The sequence below is a fragment of the Pelophylax lessonae genome (assembly GCF_965119305.1).
Source record: "Pelophylax lessonae genome assembly, chromosome: 9".
Taxonomy (NCBI): Eukaryota; Metazoa; Chordata; class Amphibia; order Anura; family Ranidae; genus Pelophylax; species Pelophylax lessonae.
In genome coordinates this window covers 259118699-259144036 of record NC_138776.1, presented here as the reverse complement: position 1 = coordinate 259144036, position 25338 = coordinate 259118699, and the positions used below count along the sequence as shown (strand labels likewise).

Here is a 25338-nt window from a genome sequence, read left to right as displayed (position 1 = left end):
ATTCCTGTCTTTCCTGTGTTCCCTGTAACCCCCTGTACACTCCTGTGTCCTATAATTATTTTATAGCAGTGGACTTTTTCGGAAGTCCACGGCAGATCAACTTGTGGTAGGTTCCTAAGGTGGATCCATTTAGATGTGGAAGAATTGTGGAGGGTCATAACTAAAAGACATGAAACCTAAAGGGGTTGTAGAACAATCATGTTTATTGGAAAATAAAAGACCTTCAAACACAGCCAATGCATTTAAGGGCACCCCTTCTTCAGGGTTGAGGGACAGGAACCATACAAGGAGATTAAAATAACCAATAAAAATGTATTACGGTTGTGCTAGCAAGCGTAATATGGATTTCGTTGCATGAGGGGACCTAATCATCAGCGTGATAGCTGTGGTCCAATGGATTGGGGACAAAGACAAAATTTCATATACAGTACATAAACAAAAGAAAAATATAAGAATTATGCATTTAAATAAAAACAGAAATATAGGTAAAAATACAGAGTTGATAGAAAATGTTTTAATGTGAACTCCATGTGTATTCCTTCTTGAATCTTGGTGGGCTTTGTATATTTCTTCCAGATTTGTGCAGTAGGCCAGTGTGAGACTTTGCTTGCTCTAATAAAGACCGCTCACTACTGCTCTCTCGGTGGGCAGCGTGATTGGTCTTGTCTCCACCCCTCCAATTTGTAGTGGGAGGGGCTTGCTGGGTCCCTCCCCCAGCTCTCCTCTCTGCACAGGCTATGTACAACACAGTGATAATGTCACCTCTACATCCATCGTGGGTGTCATCTATGCTAAAAATTAGTGATCGACCAATGTCGTTTTTTTACCGCCGATACTGATATTTTTTTTTTTGTTTAATGTCTACAGGTACTGTGGTGGAGGGATCTGGGGGTCATAAAGATCCCAAACCTCTCCTCTGCACATAAAGCATTCAAAACGCCAAGTTTGGCTGTTTTGAATGCTGTAAGATTTTGAATCTTCCGGGTACTCGGTGGCGCCGAATTCAAAGAAACTGAGACTCAGTCAGACGGCGGCAGTGCAGATGGAGACCCGGTCAGACGGCGGTGGTGAAGGTAGGATGCCCAAGTCTCCGGGTGGGACAGGAGACAGCCGACCGGCTATGGACGCCGGTACTGGGGTGATGCCTCTAGCTGCAGGCATCACCCCGGTACATGCACTTTCCCGAAATATCGGTAAATCAAAAGGCCGATTCCGATATATCGTGGAAAGTGCATATCAGCCCTCAATATATCACTGAGGAAATTATGGAGACAATCACTGTGGGAACTGAGCACAGGGATGGTGGAAACCTCTCATATTGGGCACAGCAGGTGTACAGACCCGGGTACTCAGCACAGGGATGGTGGGAACCCCTCATAATGGGCACAGCAGGTGTACAGACCCGGGTACTCAGCACAGGGATGGTGGGGGCCCCTCATAATGGGCACAGCAGGTGTACAGACCCAGGAACTCAGCACAGGGATGGTGGGAACTCCTCATAATGGGCACAGGAGGTGTACAGACCCAGGTGCTCAGCACAGGAATGGTGGGAATCCCTCATAATCCGATATCAGCCAATAAGAAGTGTTGTCCATGTATGGTCATATCTGGCCATGTATTAGCACAGTTTAGTTGTATGGTGCGGTCTGTGTGAGTGCGGGACCGGGTCAGCGCTGTACGTTTAGAGGATCATATTACTAGAATTCAATCCCTGCAGGCCTAAACCTACCAAAGTCTACCCAAAAAAAAAACTTCAATATATTTTTTCCCCGCCCCCAACACACTATTATGAACATGAAAATAGTTATTAGCTCTTGTGAATTTTCTGATGAGTAACAAGTGATTTCCTGTAAGAAAAACTTTTCCCACACTCTGAACACGAATAAGGACGCTCACCAGTGTGACTTCTTTGGTGACTAACAAGGTCTCCTTTCTGAAGGAAACATTTCCCGCACTCTGAACAAGAAAACGGACGTTCACCCGTGTGAATCCTATGGTGTGTAACAAGGGAACTTTTCTGAAGGAAGCATTTCCCGCACTCTGAACAGGGATAGGGACGCTCACCTGTGTGTATTCTCTGGTGTTTAACAAGATTTCCTTTCTGAATGAAAGATTTCCCGCACTCCGAACATGAATAAGGACGCTCACTCGTGTGAATTCTCTGGTGTATAAGAAAGGCTGTTTTCTCAGTGAAAGATTTTCCACACTCTGAACATGAATAAAGACGATCACTTGTGTGAGTTTTCTGATGTGCAAGAAGCACCTTTTTCTGAGTAAAACATTTCCCGCACTCTGAACAGGAAAAGGGACGTTCACCGGTGTGTATTCGCTGATGTTTCAAAAGGCATTCTTTTTCAATAAAACATTTCCCGCAATCTGAACATGAATAAGGACGTTCAACTGTGTGAGATTTCTGATGTCTAAGAAGACTACTTCTTAGAATAAAACCTTTCCCGCACTCTGAACATGAATATGGACGTTCACCTGTGTGAATCTTTTGGTGTCTAACAAGTAAATTTTGGAGAACAAAGAATTTACCGCACTTCGAACACGAATAGGGACGCTCGCCTGTGTGAATTTTTTGGTGTAAAAGTAGTACTGATTTCACAGAAAAACATTTCCCACACTCTGAACATGAATAGGGACGCTCACCCGTGTGAATTCTCTGGTGCTTCCAAAGGTTTGCTTTCTGATTGAAGCATTTCCCGCACTCTGAACACGAAAAAGGTTGCTCTCCTGTGTGACTTCTCTGATGTACAAGAAGAGCGTTTTTCTCAGTGAAAGATTTCCCGCACTCTGAACATGAAAAGGGACGCTCACCTGTGTGAATTCTCTGGTGCTTACGAAGGTTTGCTTTCTGGCTGAAACATTTTCCGCACTCTGAACATGAATAAGCACGCTCTGCTGTGTGACTTCTCCGGTGTATAAGAAGAACTTTTTTCTCAGGGAAACATTTTCCGCACTTTGAACATGAATAGGGACGCTCACCAGTGTGAATCTTCTGGTGTTTAAGAAGGTCTCCTTTCTGAATGAAACATTTCCCACACTCTGAACATGAATAGGGACGCTCTCCCGTGTGATGATTCTTGTGTAGATGTTCTCTGTTATCACTGAAGGATTTCCCACACGAAGAAAAGGATTGCTCTCCTTCATTACTAAGCAAAGATTCCATGGGATTAGATGGATCTGTTGATCTATCCATAGTCTGAGATCTTAGATTTATATCTGGAGTAACAGTATGTGATTGGTCAGAAAATTCCTCAGGATTAGAGGGATCCATTGGTCCCCCCAATTGATAAGGTGTGGGATGTGTATTTGGAGTAACGGGATTTACTCCTGGAGAACATTTTGTGATGTCATCATCTTCTGCACTATGACCTGGAGAGAGAAAATCAAATGTTAATCAAAGGTCTCCCACACATCGCCCCCTAGTGGTGGAAAACAAAATTAAAATGTTTGAAGTTTTCTTAATGTTTTGCATTCTGAGTCCTATTTGTTGGTCCATAACTCAACAGTCTGACAGAGCTCTGTCACAGAAATGGGTGATATCATTAGAGAAAAATATAACTGGGGAGGACTGAGCGGCAGAGGATCAGCAGAGCTGGAGGAGAACAGCAGGAGAAACTAGTAACTGTCACAGCGTGGGAGTAATATAGTGGGAGGTAAACGGGGACCAGAGAGAGGGGAGGATCAGCAAACCAGAGGATGAGCAGAGCTGGGGGTTACTACTGAGTGGGGGATCAGCAGAGCTGGAGGTTACTACTGAGTGGGGGATCAGCAGAGCTGGGGGTTACTACTGAGTGGGGGATCAGCAGAGCTGGGGGTTACTACTGAATGGGGAGATCAACAGAGCTGGGGGTTATTACTGAGCGGGGGGATCAGCAAAGCTTGGGGTTACTACTAAGCGGGGATCAGCAAAGCTGGGGGTTATTACTGAGCGGGGGATCAGCAAAGCTGGGGGTTATTACTGAGCTGGGGGTTACTAGTGAGCTGGGGATCAGCAGAGCTGGGGATTACTACTAAGTGGGGGATCAGCAGAGCTCGGGGTTACTACTTAGCTGGAGATCAAAAGAGCTGGGGGTTACTACTAAGCTGGGGATCAGCAGAGCTGGGGGTTACTACTGAGTGGGGACTTAACAAAATGGTGTTTTCAGGGATAGGATCCCATCAGCTAATGGACCATGGCCCTGGACTCAAAGTGATGCATCACATGACAAAGTGGGAACATGACGTTATATTGAGGAATGGAGATGGACCTTTCATATGGTGTACAGTATCTCCTCCTCATTTGTTGGGAACATGACGTTATATTGAGGAATGGAGATGGACCTTTCATATGGTGTACAGTATCTCCTCCTCATTTGTTGGGAACATGACGTTATATTGAGGAATGGAGATGGACCTTTCATATGGTGTACAGTATCACCTCCTCATTTGTTGGGAACATGACATTATATTGAGGAATGGAGATGGACCTTTCATATGGTGTACAGTATCACCTCCTCATTTGTTGGGAACATGACATTATATTGAGGAATGGAGATGGACCTTTCATATGGTGTACAGTATCTCCTCCTCTTTTGTTGGGAAAATTACATTATATTGAGGAATACATACGTTATACTATATGAAGAAGTAACATGAAAATGTGAATTCTTGCTGCATTTAATGTTTAAAGACGTCATACGCACTGACGAAACGCGCGTAAGGTGGAACGCACGCTGCTTACGTCACGGGTGCCTGAGTGGAACCGCTCTCCACTCACGGGCACCATTTTGGCTGGCGAAATTTCTTTTTTTATGTACTGTATACCTACTTACCCTATTAAAGACAATTTTTAATGGTATTACACTATCTGGAGCTTTTTTTTACCCTGCATACCCTGACCGGATCCTGCGGATCAAGGCTATCCAGGAGGGGAATTCCAGATCATCGCGGTACTACAAAGCCCAGCAGTGTCCTCTCTGGCCCTGGTGGCCATAAAGTGATTATAGGTCTTAATACCGTATGGTATATAGGACCCACAGCATCTGGTGAGTGTATTTTGCTATTATCCCCCACTGTGACACCACAAGTACCAGCATTTGGATCATTGGAGGATTCAACACAGAGCACCTGCACTTTTCCTTTATTGGCACTCAAGATATACTTGCATTCTCACTTATGAACTTTTATATAGACTTTTTTACCTGCACATTTGCACTTGAGGCACCTATTGATGTAATTTATTGAATATATTATTTATTTGACATATTTATTTGATTGTTTTTGCACTCACTTTTAGCACCTTCCTCACCATTAATATTATTACTGCATATCCGTTGTCCATTTTATTTTTGTAAATTTTAGAAATTAAGGGTTTATCGTTATTGGATTATTTGATAGCACCCAGCACTTTATTTGAAGCCCACCAATATTCCAACCCTGGGTATTGACTAGTCATTATCCAGTCCTGTTTTATTCCAAGCAAGCGCTATAGTTGGCCGCAAATCTTTTGGGGTCTTACTTATACTACATTTAATGTTTATTACTTACTTGTGTCCATATGTAGAAAAGATTCCTCTGGTTTAATTTGCATATTCATTTCCCCCTCCTCCATTGACTGCCGATCTCCACTCACCAACGTCTCTTCTTCTTCCTTTTTAATCTCAACTTTGATGTCTTTCAGTTCTTCACCCTAAACCCGAAGATGATAAAATATATAATCTGGAAATATTACTGCAACTAGCAAGAGATTACATAGAAAAAAAAATTAATCTCATAGTTTAGAATAACTTTTAAGTTCTAGTTCAACAGTCCCACCTACCTGATGATGGTGGGGGATGGTGTGATCTTCCTGTGTGGAATCCCGGGAATACAGAGGACGGGGACATCTCTCTGGTGGGTTCCCATTACTGGATCCACCTACCTGATGATGGTGAGGGATGGTGTGATCTTCCTGTGTGGAATCCCGGGAATACAAAGGACCACCATCCTCCATAGATTGCTGATCTCCCTTTATCAATGTCTCTTCCTCTTTAACCTCAACTTTTATGTCTTTCGATTCTTCACTCTAAAAGTGAATTGCAAACATTTATGAAAAGTGAAAAGAGATTACATTGGAAAATGACATCTTTTAAATTAGAATATATTTTAGGTCTACATGCTCAATCCCATCTACCTGATGATGATGATGGTAAGGTATGGTGTGATCTTCCTGTGTGGTATCCCGAGAATACAGAGAACGGGGACATCTCTCTGGTGGGTTTGTGTCACTGATTGGCTCCATCATAATGTCCTTGAAGGGGTCTTTGTGTCCTTTTGAAAACTCCCCCATCACATTAACCTCATTATCCTCCTCCTTTATCTCTTCTTTAACAGCATTATTCAAATCATTCTTGTTGATACCCTGAACATTTTAATAAATATGAGATTACCTGTAATAACATTGATCAAATTGTTAGTATCATCTGTTAATTATTATTTTTCTACTTAACTGTTTGTGAGGTGGTGTGATCTTCCTGTATGGAATTCTGGGAATACAGAGGACCTCCCCCTCCCATATACTGCTGATCTCCGCTCATCGACCTCTCTTCTTCCTCCTCTTTAATCTCAGCTTTGATGTCTTTCAGTTCCTCATCCTAAACCCCAAAGATGTTAGAATATATTTGAAAAATGGAACAAGAGATTACATAGAAGAACGTCCTCTCATAGCTTAGAATTATGTTACTCAGTCCCACCTACCTGATGATGGTGAGGGATGGTGTGACCTTCCTGTGTGGAATCCCAGGAATACGGAGGACGGGGACATCTCTCTGGTGGGTTCCCATTACTGGATCCATCTGTAGGAAACACACACACTGACTGAATACATTGTTTCTATGTGTTTATCAGATGATGGGGGATCTAGGTGGATCCTCCGTACTGCTCTCTCCTTTACAATAAAGTCTCCTCTTACCCGGTGATGTGAGGGGCGGCTGATTCTCCATCATGATGTCCTTGTAGAGATCCTTGTGTCCTTCTATATACTCCCACTCCTCCATGGAGAAATAGACAGTGACATCCTGACACCTTATAGGAACCTGACACACACAATGATACAGTCACCATCCAGACACATGCCTTGTCTGTTACTGGATAATGTCCCAGAATTCCCGTAATTAGGGTGCTAAAACTAGGTGCTGCTAAATATCGTATGCTTATTAATATCCGAGCTGTAACACCAGTTCCCCTTCTGGTATGGGCTAATACACAGTTTAGTATTTAGAAAGGTAGGTGAGTGTTTTATTAATAGAGATAAGACTAATCTCATGTGACCTCCCAGAATCCTCCTCACCTCTCTGGTCAGGTCTTTTTTAATATTAGAGATAAGAGTGATGTCATGTGATCTCCGAGAATCCGCCTCAACTCTCTGGTCAGATGTGTTTTTTTTAATAGAAATATTAGTGATATCATGTGACCTCCCAGAATCCTCCTCACCTCTCCGGTCAGGTCTGTGTTTTATTAATAGAGATAAGAGTGATGTCATGTGACCTCCCAGAATCCTCCTCACCTCTCCGGTCAGGTCTGTGTTTTATTAATAGAGATAAGAGTGATGTCATGTGACCTCCCAGAATCCTCCTCACCTCTCCGGTCAGGTCTGTGTTTTATTAATAGAGATAAGAGTGATGTCATGTGACCTCCCAGAATCCTCCTCACCTCTCCGGTCAGGTCTGTGTTTTATTAATAGAGATAAGAGTGATGTCATGTGACCTCCCAGAATCCTCCTCACCTCTCCGGTCAGGTCTGTGTTTTATTAATAGAGATAAGAGTGATGTCATGTGACCTCCCAGAATCCTCCTCACCTCTCCGGTCAGGTCTGTGTTTTATTAATAGAGATAGGAGTGATGTCATGTGATCACCCGGAATCCTCCTCACCTCTCCGGCCCGGGTTTTATTAATAGAAATAAAACTGATGTGACTGTCTCAGTGTTCTCTGTACAGCATTACGGTATATGTTAGAGCTATATACAGAAATTCAATCATTCTATTTATTATACAATATTTTTGTGTATATCATCATCTCCTGGGGATAAAAGACATCACAGTGACTATGGAGGAAGAGGATGGAACATGACGGGGGGGGGGGGGGGGTTACTGGGTGTAAATATAAAATATCGTATTACCTCGTCTGCTGCCAGTTCCAGCAATGTCTCCTCTCTACTTCCTCGCGATACACCTTAAACTTCCTGTTTATATGTGACATCACTTCCTATTTTTATTTTTTACCCTACATTACTTCCTGTCTTCCCCTCCTATCACTTCCTGTCTGTTGCGTTCCACTGACAATAAGTAAAACCGCCTCCTTCTGGAGAATATAAAAACTGCCGTCTACGTTGATTTTATTTCTTCATACTTTTATAGCCGCTTCTTGGTGGGTTCTGTAATTTCTTGTATATGTTAAACTGCCGAAAATTTTAAAATAAAAAAAAAAAGGATTTGATGATGAAAGTCACAATTATGGGAAACTAAAGAATGAAAAACATATGCTTGCTAATTATGAAATACAACATTATTATAAAAAACGTATATATATATATACATATATGCAAATAAATCACATACACATCGCTCGACAGAAAGTCTAAGGCATTTAATATAGTTAAAATAAAACCTTTAAAGTGGAACTTCACTCTCTCAATCAACATGGACTATTTTTAATCCTTATGCTACTAGCATTAGTAAATAGATAGGAAAGTATATCATATTTACTTGTTTTACACTTTTTTTTGCATTTCTTTAGTTACTTCCTGGTTTCCATGCCTCGGCAAATGATGTCATACATCCCAGGAGTCTTGAGGAGGGGAGTGAGGGTTCTCGGCTCAGCCAATGCCTGAGACGGATTCTAGGAAGTAAATGATACATGAATCATCTGCCCTTACTCAAGATGGCCACGGGGGCATTTTTTTTTTTTTTGTTATTATTTCTCACCAAAGTAAAGCATGGAGACATGGATGGAGGAGTTTGTTTTAAAACTAAAAATTAATTAAATAACGTTTTTGATTTGTGGTGCCCAGATGCAATGCAGTTCCTCTTTAAGTAATAGACTGGAATATCGGAATGGCATTAGTAACTATTATAGTAATCGTGAGATCATTGTAGGCATGTAGCCCGGCTCTGGAATAAAACCTATACCCAACGGGTAATAATAACCTATGGCCAGCACTGCTGTTAGTTCAGAACTTGGCAACCCTGGTGCACCCATCTACACTGCAGAGAAGTCTCATCAGAAGTGATCTTCATGGAAGAAGATCAACCACAAAACCATTCCCTGGAGATCACAACAAAGCCAAAAGACTCCTCAAAGCACCAAAACAACAGCACTGGGGTGTGGAAAAATGTCAGCATGTGTTCTGGATTGATGAATGTAAAATTTCAATATTTGAGTTTGAGAGAAGGCAGTTTGTCCACTAATGGTCTGGAACCATGCATGGAGGAAAAGGGAAAAGAATATGTCGAGCAGAGTAGAGGTTTTCTGCAGGGGTGGGGCTGGATTTCCACAAATAAGTTGGTGATTTGGTCAAGGTTGATGAGACCCTCACTGCAAAAAAGATTCCTATCTATCATACAACATCGTTAGGGAGTGTAAAACTCACCTCTTCAGGAAAGCAGTGTCAGGTCTTCTCTCTTGTGCAGCTGCCAAGACTTCTGTTTTTTTTCCATGGTGTTGGTGCTGCAGCCAATCAAGAGACAATACTCCTCATTAATCTGAGTTTAAAGGGCTGGGCTTAAATGACTTTATCTCCAGTGGTCCCTATACCCCTGAGCTCTCCTGTGTCTCTAGTGACTTCTATGTCTCTAGTGTGATCCATGTAACCCCTGTGCACTTCTCTGTCTCCACTGCCTTCTATATATCGTGATCCCTGTAACTCCCTTTGGTTGATTCCTGAAACCCCTGAGTACTCCTGCGTCTCTAGTGACTTTTGTATCTTTAGTGATCCCTGTAACCCCTGAGCACTCTTGTCTCTAGAGACTTTTGTATCTCCAGTGATTCCTGTAACCCCCTAAGCACTCCTGTGTCTCCAGTGATCCCTGTATCCCCTGAGCACTCCTCTGTCTCCAGTGACTTCTGTATTTTTAGTGATCCCTGTAACCCCTGAGCACTCCTGTGTTCTAGTGACTTCTGTATCTCTAGGGATCCCTGTAACCCCTGAGCACTCCTGTGACTTTTGTATCTCCAGTGATCCCTGTAACCCCTAAGCACTCCTGTGTCTCTAGTGACTTTTGTATCTCCAGTGATCCTTGTAACCCCTGAGCACTCTTCTCCATGACTTCTGTATCTTCGTTGATCCTTGTAACCCCTGTGTCTCCAGGGATCTTTGTAATTCCTCTGTCTCCATTGACTTCTGTATCTCCAGTGATCCCTGTAACCCCTCTGCACTAAGAAAATCGGAAGTAAAATTTCATCCGATGAACGATCTGCCGATTTTTGGATCGTTAGTACAGTGCTTTCCACAGTCAATTACGAATTTTTCTATGACAAAAACAGAATGTGCAGGCTATAAAATGTTTATCGTACGCAAACTTAACGTTTGATTTACGTTTTCTTGGTAAAGTTTTTGTCTGAAAAAAATTGTAAGAGCAAGACTACGCATGCTCGTAAATGAAAAAATGCATACAAAACAATTCAACACGTGACATCACTTCTAAAGTTGAATTCTGTTGTACGAGAATTTTCATATGAAAGTAACTCTTCACTTTCCCTATGAGACGAGCATGCAACAAAAGAACGGACATAAATTCATCCGATAACCCGACCGTGTGTACAAGGCTTTACACTCTTTTGTCTCGAGGGATCCCTGTAACCTCTTTACACTCTGATGTCTCGAGGGATCCCTGTAACCTCTTTACACTCCGATGTCTCCAGGGATCCCTGTAACCTCTTTACGCTCCAATGTCTTCGGGGATATCTGTAACCTCTTTACACTCCGATGTCTCCAGGGATCCCTGTAACCTCTTTATGCTCCAATGTCTCCAGGGATCCCTGTAACCTCTTTACACTCTTCTGTCTCCAGGGATCCCTGTAACCTCTTTACGCTCAGATGTCTACAGGGATCCCTGTAACCTCTTTACGCTCCAATGTCTCCAGGGATCCCTGAAACCTCTTTACGCTCCGATGTCTCCGGGGATCCCTGTAACCTCTTTACGCTCCAATGTCTCCAGGGATCCCTGAAACCTCTTTACGCTCCGATGTCTCCGGGGATCCCTGTAACCTATTTACACTCTTCTGTCTCCGAGGATCCCTGTAACCTCTTTACACTCCTCTGTCCCGGGGGGATCCCTGTAACCCCTTTACACTCTTCTGCCTCCAGGGATACCTGTAACCTCTTTATACACTGATGTCTCTAGGGATCCCTGTAACCTCTTCACACTCTTCTGTCTCTGGGGATCCCTGTAACTTCTTTACACTCCGAAGTCTCCAGGGATCTCTGTAACCTCTTTACACTCTGATGTCTCTAGGGATTCCTGTAACCTCTTTACACTCCGATGTCGCTAGTGATCCTCATAACACCTGTGCACTTCTGTGTCTCCAGTGATCCGTGTAAGCCCAGCTTTTTCCTGCTGAGATCCTCTAGTTCTCTGCCACCTCTTGGCCTGTGCCACCATATTGCTTATGATATCGTCAAGAGACCCGGCGTCTCTTCCACGTTCAGCCAACACCATTGGGATTGAAGCGCTTTGCCTACTGAAATATGTGATGTGCATATTCCAATAGGCAAAGGAAGGACAATGCACGTCGTTGGCCTAGGCGAATGATGTACAAAGATGGGGGGGGCACACTGGTTTGTTTAAAAAAAATAGGAAAGAAACAAAAAAAAAAACCCACAGCCCTAGTCAGATAGCAGTTGGGAGGAGGGGTGGATAAGATGAAAGTCCTTCATGGTGGTGAAGATCCACTTTAAGGTGGGACCATTCGGATGTCGAAGAATTGGAGAGCGTCATAACTAAAAGAGATTAAATCTAAGGGGCTAGTAGAACAATCATATGTTTATTGGTAAATAGAAAACCCTAAAACATAGCCAATGCCTTTCGGGGTTTTTAAAAAGAACCCCGTTCTTTAGGAAGGAAACAGAACGATACATTGAGATTACAAAAATTATTAAAAATGTATTACACTTTTGTTAGAATGTTTACTTGAAATTTCATTGCATGAGGGCACCTGGTCTTCATTTAGCTATAGTCCAAGTGAACTGGGGCCAAAGAAAGCTGCACATACGAATATAAAATGCATACAAAAGTAAAATATAATAGTTGTGAATATAAATATAAAAAAAAAACAGGAACATAGTTAAAATTACAGAGTTTATAGGAAATATTTATTGGTGAACTCTATGTGAATTCTTCGAATCTTCTTGTGCTTTTTGTATTTTTTCCAGATCTGTGCAATAATCCAATGTGATTCTTTCTGTAATAAAGACCGGTTGCTATTGCTATCTTTTTGTGGGCAGGGTGATTGATCTGGTCTCCGCCCCTCCAGATTGTAGTGGGAGGGGCTTTATGGGCTCCTCCCCCAGCTCTGCTCTCTGCACAGGCTATGTACAGCACAGTGATGATGTCACCCCTACATCCGTCCTGGGTGTAATCTATGCTAGGTGTGCCACTGATATTGGCTAAAGCAATGATTGGGAGGATTACAGTATTACATTATCAGTTTTGCAGCACTGACATGAACAATCAAGGGACTGATCACATGATGCATCTGACATACTATAACAGTTTTGTTAGAACAGGAAGGGGACATCCCCAAACTGTTCCCACAAAGTTGGGAGCATGAAACTGCCCAAAATGTCTTGGTATGCTGATGCCTTAAGAGTTCCCTTCACTGGAACTAAGGGGGCAAAACCCAACCCCACACCATAATCCCTCCTCCACCAAATGATTTGGACCAGTGCACAAAGTAAGGTCCATAAAGACATGGATGAGCGAGTTTGGGGTGGAGGAACTTAACTGGCCTGCACAGAGCCAGTTCCTGACCTCAACCCGACAGAACAACTTTGGGATGAATTAGAGCGGAAACTGTGAGCCAGGCCTTCTCATCCAACATCAGTGCCCGACCTCACGTATGCGCATCTGGAAGAGTGGTCAAACATTCCTATTGACACACTCCTAAACCTTGTGGACAGCCTTCACAGAAGAGTTGAAGCTGTTATAGCTGCAAAGGGTGGGCCAACTCAATATTGAACCCTACGGACTAAGACTGGGATGCCATTAAAGTTCATGTGCGTGTAAAGGCAGGTGTCCCAACACTTTGGTAATATAGTGTATATGACCAAAAATGGCAATACATGGACAATATTGAACCCTACGGACTAAGACTGGGATGCCATTAAAGTTCATGTGTGTATCAAGGCAGGTGTCCCAATACTTTTGGTAATATAGTGTATATGACCAAAAAAGGCAATACATGGACCATATTGAACCCTACGGACTAAGCCTTGGGATGCCAATAAAGTTCATGTGCGTGTAAAGGCAGGCGTCTCAATACTTTTGGTAACCTAGTGTATATGACCAAAAATGGCAATACATAGACAATTTTGGGTAGATCAAGGGAAAGGACGACGCTCAAAGGACCCAATGTAGTCACAGTGTATGGCCTCAGCTGATACTCCTTCAGCCCCACCCCTGACGCGTTACGCCCCGTCCACTGGGGCTTGGTCACAGAGGTCACCTACATTGGGTCAGTTTGAGCGGCGTCCTTTCCTACGGTCTACCTACCCTTCTGAATTGGTGCTCTTGGATGCCTGCTGCCGAGCTGTGAGCACCCGTGGGGAGTTCCTGTGAGAGCATAAGGCTTGGAGTGATGCTACACTGCCTGTGTGAGACTGGGATCAAGTTGGACCATACTACTAGAACTGAATTCTTGTATACATACACATAAAAAGTGCAGTGCTAAATATAAAGTAAATATATATGACTGTGATAAAACATCAATAATCAAACAATATCATAAATAACGAGTCCATAATCGTGTAATATGGTAAACGAACGTGGAAAAAAACCCAAGTGAAGCTGAAATGTTCAGGTGTCCAAATTTATCAGTGAAGATAGACCCAGAACCAAAGTAAAGAGGCAAATGAGCTCACCAGATGGTAGGGACCTCAGACGCCTTACAGTAGATGGGTCATACAGGTTAAAAATTCCTCCACAATAGAAAAGATCGATCATGGATGATGGTTGATGGAATGAATTCGTGGGGTTCTAGATTATATGGTCTCATTCTCCGGATGGCACACCGACATTGGAAATAAGCCACAAACATAGTGTAATACTGCTTAATGAGATTTATTCTTAAGGTAAAAACACTTAGAGCCATCTGTGAATAGCCAGCTTTTACAAATCCAAATGAGTAGATGATGGCACTGACGCGTTTCGTCACAAATGACTTTTCAAAGGGATTGACTTGAAAAGTAATTTGTGAATTTGTGATGAAACGCATCCGGGCCGTCATCTCTTTTCCTCTACACATTTAATTCCCGTATGCATACAACTACCTCAACACTTCAGCACATCTTTCCCATGCTACCAATAGGCCAATGTGAACCCCAAAAAAAGCTTGTTAGCCCATGTGAATTTTCTGGTGTACAGTAAGTGTAGTTCTGTTACTGAAGCATTTATCACACTCTGAACACGAATAAGGACGCTCCCCCGTGTGTATCCTCTGGTGAGTGACAAGCGCATATTTCCGAATGAAACATTTCCCACACTCCAAACACGAAAAAGGGCGCTCTCCCGTGTGGATCCTCTGATGGTTGACAAGTTCTGCTTTCGAAATGAAACATTTCTCGCATTCTGAACACGAATAAGGCCGCTCACCCGAGTGAATCATCTGGTGCGTAACAAGCGTGCATTTCTGAATGAAACATTTCCCGCACACTGAGCATGGATAAGGACGCTCCCCTGTGTGAGTCCTTTGGTGTTTAACAAAGTGCCCTTTCTGAGTGAAACATTTCCCACACTCTGAACATGAATAAGGACGCTCGCCCGTGTGACTTCTCTGGTGTTTACGAAGGTTTTCTTTCTGAATGAAACATTTCCCGCACTCTGAACACGAATAAGGACGCTCACCCGTGTGACATCTCTGGTGTTTAAGAAGTTTTTGTTTGGTAGTGAAACATTTCTCACACGCTGCACACGAATAGGGCCGTTCACCTGTGTGACTTCTCTGGTGTTTAAGGAGATTTCCTTTTTGAGTGAAACTTTTCCCGCACTCTGAACATGAATAGGGCCGCTCACCTGTGTGACTTCTCTGGTGTTTAACAAGGTTCCATTTCTGAATGAAAGATTTTCCACACTCTGAACATAAATAAGGACGCTCACCCGTGTGAATCATCTGGTGTTTAAGAAGGTGTCCTTTATCATTGAAACCTTTCCCGCACTCTGAACACGAATAAGGACGCTCCCCCGTGTGACTTCGCTCGTGTTTAAGAAGGCTCACTTTGTGAATGAAACATTTCCCGCACTCTGAACAGGAAAAGGGACGCTCTCCCGTGTGACTCCTCTGGTGTTTAAGAAGGTTTCCTTTCTGATAGAAACTTTTCCCACACTCTGCACACGTACGATCATCCGTGTGACGTTTTTCATGTCTAAGAAGTGCTCGGTTTTCTCTGAATGATTTCCCACACACCGAACCAGGCAATGAGCTCTCTCCTGTGTGAGTTCCTTCACGGATTAAAGAAGATCTCTTGAGATTAGATGGATCTGTACGGCCAGATCTTAGATGTATATCTGGAGTCCCAGTATGTGATTGATCAGAAGATTCCTCAGGATTAGAGGGATCCATTGATCCCCCCAATTGGTAAGGTGTGGGATGTATATTTGGAGTAACGGGATTTATTCCTGGAGAATATGGTGTGACGTCATCATCTTCCTCATTATAATCTGAATTGAAAATAAGGTGTCTGTCCGAAATATTCAAGACATAGCGCCCATCTGTTGGAAATAATTTTCAATTAATTGTTAAGTATTCTTCATTCCCTAAATTAAAGGTTCGTATGTTGGTACAAAACTTAACGGTTTCTCAATGGAACGGGGTGCAATTATATAAATAAAATCAATACAAACCAGAAAGAACACAACAATACACCCAAATCACACTATATACAGAATGGAGATCTTCCTCCACCTCGTTTCTTGGTTGGGGCTAAGGACATGCTACAGCCCTTGGAGCCCAACCTGCAGCCCTTTGACACTTTTTGTGTGGTCCTTCAATAAACATTATATTGAGGAATGGAGATGGACCTTTCATATGGTGTACAGTATCTCCTCCTCATTTGTTGGGAACATGACGTTATATTGAGGAATGGAGATGAACCTTTCATATGGTGTACAGTATCTCCTCCTCATTTGTTGGGAACATGACGTTATATTGAGGAATGGAGATGGACCTTTCATATGGTGTACAGTATCTCCTCCTCATATGTTGGGAACATGACGTTATATTGAGGAATGGAGATGGACCTCTCATATGGTGTACAGTATCTCCACCTCATTTGTTGGGGACATGACGTTATATTGAGGAATGGAAATGGACCTTTCATATGGTGTACAGTATCTCCTCCTCATTTGTTGGGAACATGACGTTATATTGAGGAATGGAGATGGACCTTTCATATGGTGTACAGTATCTCCACCTCATTTGTTAGGAACATTACGTTATATTGAGGAATGGAGATGGACCTTTCATATGGTGTACAGTATCTCCTCCTCATTTGTTGGGAACATGACGTTATATTGAGGAATGGAGATGGACCTTTCATATGGTGTACAGTATCTCCTCCTCATTTGTTGGGAACATGACGTTATATTGAGGAATGGAGATGGACCTTTCATATGGTGTACAGTATCTCCTTCTCATTTGTTGGGAACATGACATTATATTGAGGAATGGAGATGGACCTTTCATATGGTGTACAGTATCTCCTTCTCATTTGTTGGGGACATGAGGTTATATTGAGGAATGGAGATGGACCTTTCATATGGTGTACAGTATCTCCTCCTCATTTGTTGGGAACATGAGGTTATATTGAGGAATGGAGATGGACCTTTCATATGGTGTACAGTATCTCCTCCTAATTTGTTGGGAACATGACGTTATATTGAGGAATGGAGATGGACCTTTCATATGGTGTACAGTGTCTCCATTTTTCCATTTAGTGTTTATTACTTACTTGTGCCCATATGTAGAGAAGATTTCTCCTGTTCACTTTTCATAATCATCTCCCCCTCCTCCATAGACTGCTGATCTCCACTCACCAACCTCTCTTCTTCTTCCTCTTTAATCTCAACTTTGATGTCGTTCAGTTCTTCACCCTAAACCCCAAAGATGATCAATGTATAATATTGATATAATTGTTAACATTTGTAAAAAGTAACTCCCAATAAAAATCAATTATACATGAATCGTAATGTTGACGTGTCTCATATGGTTATACGTGTGATTTAATTATTTTAAGTATGTAACCGCATAATCGACCAGGAACTTTTCATTGTTTCCTTGTATGTATTCTCATACTGTTCTACTGTTATTCTTGTTTAAAAACTAATAAAAAGATTAAAAAAAAATATACAGAACAATGTTTGTTTTTTTCTGCTCAATCTCATCTACCTGATCCTGGTATGTATATATGTGATCTTTCTGTGTGGAATTCTGGGAATACACAGAACCACCCTCCCCCATATTCTGCTGATCTCCACTCACCAATGTCTCTTCCTCTTCCTCAACTTTGATATCTTTCAATTCTTCACCCTAAACCCCGATTATGATAGAACACATTTAAAAAGAAAATGAACAAGAGGTTACATAAACTAATGTCATCTTGTATCCTAAAATTAATTTTAGGTCTACATTCTCAGTCTCTTATACCTGATCAGGATTTATAAATTTGTGAACTTCCTGTGTGGAATCCCAAGAATAGAGAGGAGCGTCATCTTCTATGGACTGCTGATCTCCACTCACCAACATTTCATCTGCTTCCTCTTTAACCTCAATTTTGATGTTATTCAGTTTCTCACCCTGAACCCAATAATGATAGAATATGTTTATTAAATGGAACAAAAGATTACAGAGAAAAATGTCATCTCAAAGCTTGGAAAACATTTTTGGATCTACATGGTGAGTTCCAATTACCTGATGATGGTGGGGGATGGTGTGATCTTCCTGTGTGGAATCCCGGGAATACAGAGGACGGGGACATCTCTCTGGTGGGTTCCCATTACTGGATCCATCTGTAGGAAACACACACACTGACTGAATACATTGTTTCTATGTGTTTCTCAGATGATGGGAGATCTAGGTGGACCCTCTGTACTTCTCTCTCCTTTACAATAAAGTCTCCTCTTACCCGGTGATGTGAGGGGCGGCTGATTCTCCATCATGACGTCCTTGTAGAGATCCTTGTGTCCTTCTATATACTCCCACTCCTCCATGGAGAAATAGACAGTGACATCCTGACACCTTATATGACCCAGTTGGGAAGACTTCCCTTGCCTTGCTATCCAGCTGACCTGGGGAAATTAGCAAGCAGTAAGGTTCTTCATTTCCTCCCCCTACATCTAAATTTAAAAACAAAAAATGGTTGCAGATGGGCTTTATAGAGAAGTATTACCTAGTAAATACTGGATTGGAGAGAATGTGTTTTGTTAAATAGTACTGACCATGTATGATGGAGGATATGTAGACATTACATTGCTCTGTGTGCACAGTGACCGGGAATGTCTATATTGAGCCCGTCCTATTGTTGTCACTGGACACTGCATATACTGTGCACACTGATGCGACAGCCAACTCCACCAAAATAGGTCTGGGGACATCTGTGCTGTGATTGGTGCTCAGGATCACATGAAAGAGGCCAGTAGGGTTATGGTGAGGAGACAAATGGAAGCAACAATCCCCCACTAAGATGAAAGATGAATAAATGGTTCTATATTTAGGATGTATCCGGTCTATAAACCAGAGGCTCTGGTTGGAAAGTTGGATAAATGGTTCTATATTTAGGATGTATCCGGTCTATAAACCAGAGGCTCTAGATGGACAGTTGGATAAATGGTTCTATATTTAGGATGTATCCGGTCTATAAACCAGAGGCTCTGGACGTAAAGTTGGATAAATGATTCTATATTTAGGATGTATCCGGTCTATAAACCAGAGGCTCTGGATGGACAGTTGGATAAATGGTTCTATATTTAGGATGTATCCGGTCTATAAACCAGAGGCTCTGGATGGACAGTTGGATAAATGGTTCTATATTTAGGATGGATCCGGTCTATAAACCAGAGGCTCTGGATGGACAGTTGGATAAATGGTTCTATATTTAGGATGTATCCGGTCTATAAACCAGAGGCTCTGGATGGACAGTTGGATAAAAGGCTCTATATTTAGGATGTATCTAGTCTATAAACCAGAGGCTCTGGATGGACAGTTAGATAAATGGTTCTATATTTAGGATATATCCGGTCTATAAACCAGAGGCTCTGGATGGACAGTTGGATAAATGGTTCTATATTTAGGATGTATCTGGTCTATAAACCAGAGGCTCTGGACGGAAAGTTGGATAAATGGTTCTATATTTAGGATGTATCCGGTCTATAAACCAGAGGCTCTGGATGGACAGTTGGATAAATAGTTCTATATTTAGGATGTATCCGGTCTATAAACCAGAGGCTCTGGATGGACAGTTGGATAAATGGTTCTATATTTAGGATGTATCCGGTCTATAAACCAGAGGCTCTGGATGGACAGTTGGATAAAAGGCTCTATATTTAGGATGTATCTAGTCTATAAACCAGAGGCTCTGGATGGACAGTTAGATAAATGGTTCTATATTTAGGATATATCCGGTCTATAAACCAGAGGCTCTGGATGGACAGTTGGATAAATGGTTCTATATTTAGGATGTATCTGGTCTATAAACCAGAGGCTCTGGACGGAAAGTTGGATAAATGGTTCTATATTTAGGATGTATCTGGTCTATAAACCAGAGGCTCTGGATGGACAGTTGGATAAATAGTTCTATATTTAGGATGTATCCGGTCTATAAACCAGAGGCTCTGGATGGACAGTTGGATAAATGGTTCTACATTTAGGATGTATCTGGTCTATAAACCAGAGGCTCTGGATAGACAGTTGGATAAATGGTTCTATATTTAGGATGTATCTGGTCTATAAACCAGAGACTCTGGATGGACAGTTGGATAAATGGTTCAATATTTAGGATGTATCTGGTCTATAAACCAGAGGCTCTGGATAGACAGTTGGATATAAATATTATAATACTCTATATATGTGTGTATCATCATCTGGAGATAAAAGACGTCATAGTGACTAAGGAGGACGAGGACGGAACATGACGGGGGGGGGGTTACTGGGTGTAAATATAAAATAATATCTTATTACCTCCTCTGCTGCCAGTTCCAGCAATGTCTCCTCTCTACTATTTTCTCATATAACCTCTGACCTCGAATTTCCTATTTCACCTTACATCACTTCCTGTCTCTGCGTTCCACTGACAATAAAGGAGATCACCTCTTGGTGGGGAATATAAATACTGCAGCCTCTGTTGTCCCTTCATACGGCTTCTTCATTGTTGTATAAATGATTCCTCACAGAAAGCGAAGTATTCCATAAAAATAATGGAATGCAATCATTTTAGTATTTTTATTTATAAGGATTTCTTTATGTTATGTCTTATTTATATCTTTTTTATGCTAATAAATAGACCCCAGGCTGAACCTTTGAGAAAGCCTATTGGGCACCACGCGTAAGGTGAGCGGTGACGTCATCACGCTGGGACAAGGTGGAGGTGTGCATGCAGAGGATTGTATTGTGAAATGTTCCTTTTTTACTTCTGAAATGTGAGTGGGTTTTTATATGGAAATAAATACTTTTTATTAGGGATTTGCACTATGGTTCTTTCCTCTTCCCTCCTATATGATTGACTCCACGATGAGAGCCACAGCTCTGGAGTGTACGGCCCGTGGGAGCGGTGCCACTTATAACACTGCAAAGCGCATATAGACCACATTTAATTAATGAGGTCCAATCAAGCAGGTGAGAAGACACCCATAGGTGGGGGGAGGGGCACTGTGGTGATCAGAGACAATTACTGAAGAGTTTCTGGTGTATGGGACTGCACCCCCTTTTTTTCACGGAAATTGAATCATTTATTGACGGATTGTATATATATTTAAAAGAAAAGATGGACTCACGTTATTAATTTATTATACATAGATGATTTGTACACTGTTTTCAGATATTTATTTATGCACTATAATTTAAATGCACTTTCTTTAAAGGAGAGCGCTGCATTCTTTTGTGTGACCAAGGTTAGGGTTAGGCTTAGGAGTTGGGGTTAGGGTTAAATATATTTATTTATTTTTTTTTGTTAGGGTGTTAATAATAATAATAATAATAATAATAATAATACATGAATAAATAAATACACAAAAATAATTATAAATAATATTACATACATTCAATAAATGAGTACTAAGTAATAAATAAATAAATAACCTCTAACTTTAACCTTAAAGGAGAGCGCTGCACTCTTTTGTGGGACTAGGGTTAGGCTTAGGAGTTGGGGTTAGGGTTAAATATATTTATTTATTTTTTTTTGTTAGGGTGTTAATAATAATAATAATAATAATAATAATACATGAATAAATAAATACACAAAAATAATTATAAATAATATTACATACATTCAATAAATGAGTACTAAGTAATAAATAAATAAATAACCTCTAACTTTAACCTTAAAGGAGAGCGCTGCACTCTTTTGTGGGACTAGGGTTAGGCTTAGGAGTTGGGGTTAGGGTTAAATATATTTATTTATTTTTTTTAGTTAGGGTGTTAATAATAATAATAATAATAATAATAAATGAATAAATAAATAAATACACAAATAAATAAAAATAATTATAAATAAATAATATTAAATACATTCAATAAATGAGTACTAAGTAATAAATAAATAAATAAATAATTAACCTCTAACTTTAACCTCTAACCCTTAAAAAAATAACATAATAAATAGCTAAACACCCTAACACAAAATAAATAAATTATTATTATAGTAATTTATTTATTTTATGGGGGCTGGGTGTTTGTTTTGTATATTTTTTATTATTATTAATAATAATAATGTATTCTTCTTCTTCTTATTATTATTATTATTATTATTATTATTATTATTATTATTATTATTATTAATAATAATAATAATTATTATTTTTATTATTATTATTACAGTAATATTATTTATTGTATTTACTTCATGTACTTATGCACTTTTTTATTTACTGCAACTGATTGAGAATATATGGTATATGCACATAGCACTTTTGGTTTGCAATATATAATATAGGCAAGCGCTGGTGGTAGCCAACAACTACAGAGGCTAAAATATTTCTTCTACATACCCATTTGACCCCAGCTGCTGCATATACTCACAAGATTTATATAGGAGATCACCCTTTTAGTCAATAGAGATTCAGTGTTACCACACTTAGTTAGTGGCGCGAGAGATATACCTACCTAGGTGTATTGTACACATCACATCATTTTTTTTAATGTATTATTACATATTATTCATTTATTTTATTTATTATTTATAAAGATTTTTGTTATTTCTGTATTTATTTTACATTTATTTATTCATACTCTTACTAATTAATTTTTTTACATTTTTTTCATTTGAGCAGAAAATCGTGCAAATATGCACGACAAAACGCCCATAAGCGCAAAGCACGCGAATGGTGCATTTCCGTTTATTTCTATGGGGATAGAAACGCGCCAAAATGCTCAAATCTGCCCGATTCGAGCTACAAAAACAACTTCAGAACTTTTTTGAGCTTCAGATGTTTCGCTTCAGGAGATTTGAACCGTCTCCATAGAGAATCATTGATTTTTTTTTTTGTCTCCTCCAGCATTTTGGAGCTTTAAGCTGAGTGTCATTTCTGTCTGCTGCTTCGTTCCTCTTTTATCGGCATGAGTCACTTCTGACAAGATTTCCTGATATCAAGAAAAAAAACAAGGTGACAGGGGAGGGAGCTCAAGCACACAACCAGTGATTGACATCCTCAGCTCAGTTCCTGTGTGCTGTTTGAAGGGGGAAGGAGGTGTCCCTTCTCTCCAATCAGCTCTCAATGAGCTCTGCAGAGCTCCCCGCCCTCTGCTTTCTGAAAGCTCAGGCAAGCTTTACAAATTCAGCACTTTGACTAGCTGTAGAGAAGAGAAGACTGCAGATAAACAGGTACAACTTATGTAGTAGGATTTGTTTCATCGCTCATCACCTGAGGCCAGTCCCTTCACTGGGTATGGACTTGTAAACTAAACTTTTCCATTGACACACTATACACAAAACAATTCGATGGGGTCTATTTATTAATGTAGCACCCTCCTAGGGTAGGTGCTAGTGAGAGAGTATAGTTTTTGGCTCTGTCTGCCTATCAGAGGAGCAGCAGGGAAATCCATATTTTTATTGATACAAATCTATAGTTGCATTATTGTATAAGAAAATAGCAACCAGTTACTGTAAATACCAAACATGTCTATGTTACGAGGTCTAGAGGTTGACTGACACACATTGAATCTCCTAAGGAGAATATATATATATATATATATATATATATATATATATATATATATAAGAGCTATATCATATTTGGTGTCTATCAAATTGTAATTTGCCAGCAGTAGCTCTCCTCACCACCATATCTATGAAGGGTCATTTATGAGAGCCAGTGACTCTGATACCAGATTGGATTTCATCTGCATGGACCAAAGATGAGTTTAATTATTTTTACTATTGTAGCACCCTCCTAGGTAGGTGCTAGAGAGTGAGTATAGTTTAGGGTCTGTCTGCCTATCAGAGGAGCAGCAGGGAAATGTATATTTTCTTTCTACCTTCCAGAGAGCAGGATCTGTGAGTTAGGTCTGCTCAGTGTCCTCAGTATGCGATTGATTGAGTCGAGAGTGTTTCCACACTGGTCCAATAGGGAGGCATGTTGGACAGTGGCAGTAAACCTGACCGATGGGTACACAGGTTTTGATACAGTCCCAGTGATTGGCAGAGACTGGCTGTCTCGGTGCATTATGGGATACTGTATAAAAGCCAAGAGCACATGTACTGCGGGGTCTTTGGCTGGTGAGTGGGGTCCTGGAGGGAGAGTGGTGGCTGCCTCCTCCTCTGTAGTAGTGGCACGCAGTCATAGGCAGTCGGCCTGGGGACCAGGAAGAAAGGAACTGAACCCAGAGGTCCAGGAGAACTGACTGGAGGGGTAGAGGCACTGGAGACTTTCAGAAAACAGTATCGTGAGTACAGGGGATCGCGTCTAGGGGGCCTGACCTGAGGGGGGCCACCTAAGTGTAGGATACTCAGAGAACGGGTGTCAGTCTGTGGAGGGAAAGTCTGTGGAGTAAAAGGGGATACTAGGCAGGTATCCTGAAGATAATCCATCCAACTAAGTCCTCTGAACAGAGTTTTGACCTAAATTCATCTAGTGGCAAGGTGAACCTTCAGCCTGGCTGCATCTCCAGATAAGAGTCCTCATCCATTGTGAATTGTTCAATTTGGAGTATCCCACTCTTCCCTTCTCCCATCCCTATTTCAAATAAAAACACCAAAAACAACTACATACCCCTGGACTGATCATTGACTGAGCAAAAGAAGTAAAGTGTTAATTTGTGGAAGCCAATGTTGCTAACGGTAACCCAGGGGGACCCGAGAGTGTGTTATACAGCAGTCCTCAAGGGGGCAGTGCTACATTAACATAAAAAAGATATAAAGAAGACATAACATAAATTAACATAAAAAAGAAATCCTTATAAATAAATATACTAAAATTATTGCATTCCTTAATTTTTATGGAATACTTTTCTGTGAGGAATCATTTATACAACAAAGAAGAAGCCTTATGAAGTGACAACAGAGGCTGCAGTATTTATATTCCCCACCAGGAGATGATCTCATTTATTGTGAGTGGAACGCAGAGACAGGAAGTGATATAAGGTAAAACAGGAAGTAATGTCACATATCAGGAGGAAGTTCGGGGTCAGAGGAGAGTTGGGAGGAAGTAGAGAGGAGACGTTGCTGAAAGTGGCAGAAGAGGAGGTAATAAGATATTATTTTCTATTTACACCCAGTAACCCCCCCCCCCCCGTCATGTTCCGTCCTCGTCCTCCATAATCACTGTGACGTCTTTTATCTCCAGATGATGATACACACAAATATAGAGTATTATAATATTTACATCCAACTGTCCATCCAGAACGTTAGGTTTATAGACCAGATACATCCTAAATATAGAATCATTTATCCAACT

At 41.0% G+C, this 25338-nt stretch overlaps 3 protein-coding genes across 3 annotated transcripts in view; all 3 read right to left on the bottom strand.

Annotated features, from left to right (window-relative positions):
- Nucleotides 1-3381, bottom strand: part of LOC309563442 (uncharacterized protein) — a gene marked incomplete at its 3' end in the record, with an annotated part of 44894 nt that extends 41513 nt beyond the window's left edge. The window contains exon 1 of the mRNA XM_082267835.1: nucleotides 1897-3381. Coding sequence (XP_082123961.1) covers nucleotides 1897-3280 — 1384 coding nt within the window. The 5' untranslated portion in view covers nucleotides 3281-3381. The remainder of the gene's footprint in view (nucleotides 1-1896) is intronic.
- The window catches only part of LOC309564412 (uncharacterized protein), a 1531146-nt gene that overhangs the window by 1155977 nt on the left and 349831 nt on the right, over nucleotides 1-25338 (bottom strand). The window contains 1 exon segment of the mRNA XM_082269040.1: nucleotides 6724-6821. Coding sequence (XP_082125166.1) covers nucleotides 6724-6821 — 98 coding nt within the window.
- LOC309563441 (uncharacterized protein) lies at nucleotides 14490-20598 on the bottom strand (the record flags this gene model as incomplete). Its single annotated transcript, XM_082267834.1, has 5 exons — nucleotides 14490-15948; nucleotides 17187-17328; nucleotides 17717-17764; nucleotides 17882-18031; nucleotides 20563-20598. 5 exons carry the CDS (start codon nucleotides 20596-20598, stop codon nucleotides 14576-14578), a joined length of 1749 nt encoding a protein of 582 aa, XP_082123960.1. The 3' UTR covers nucleotides 14490-14575.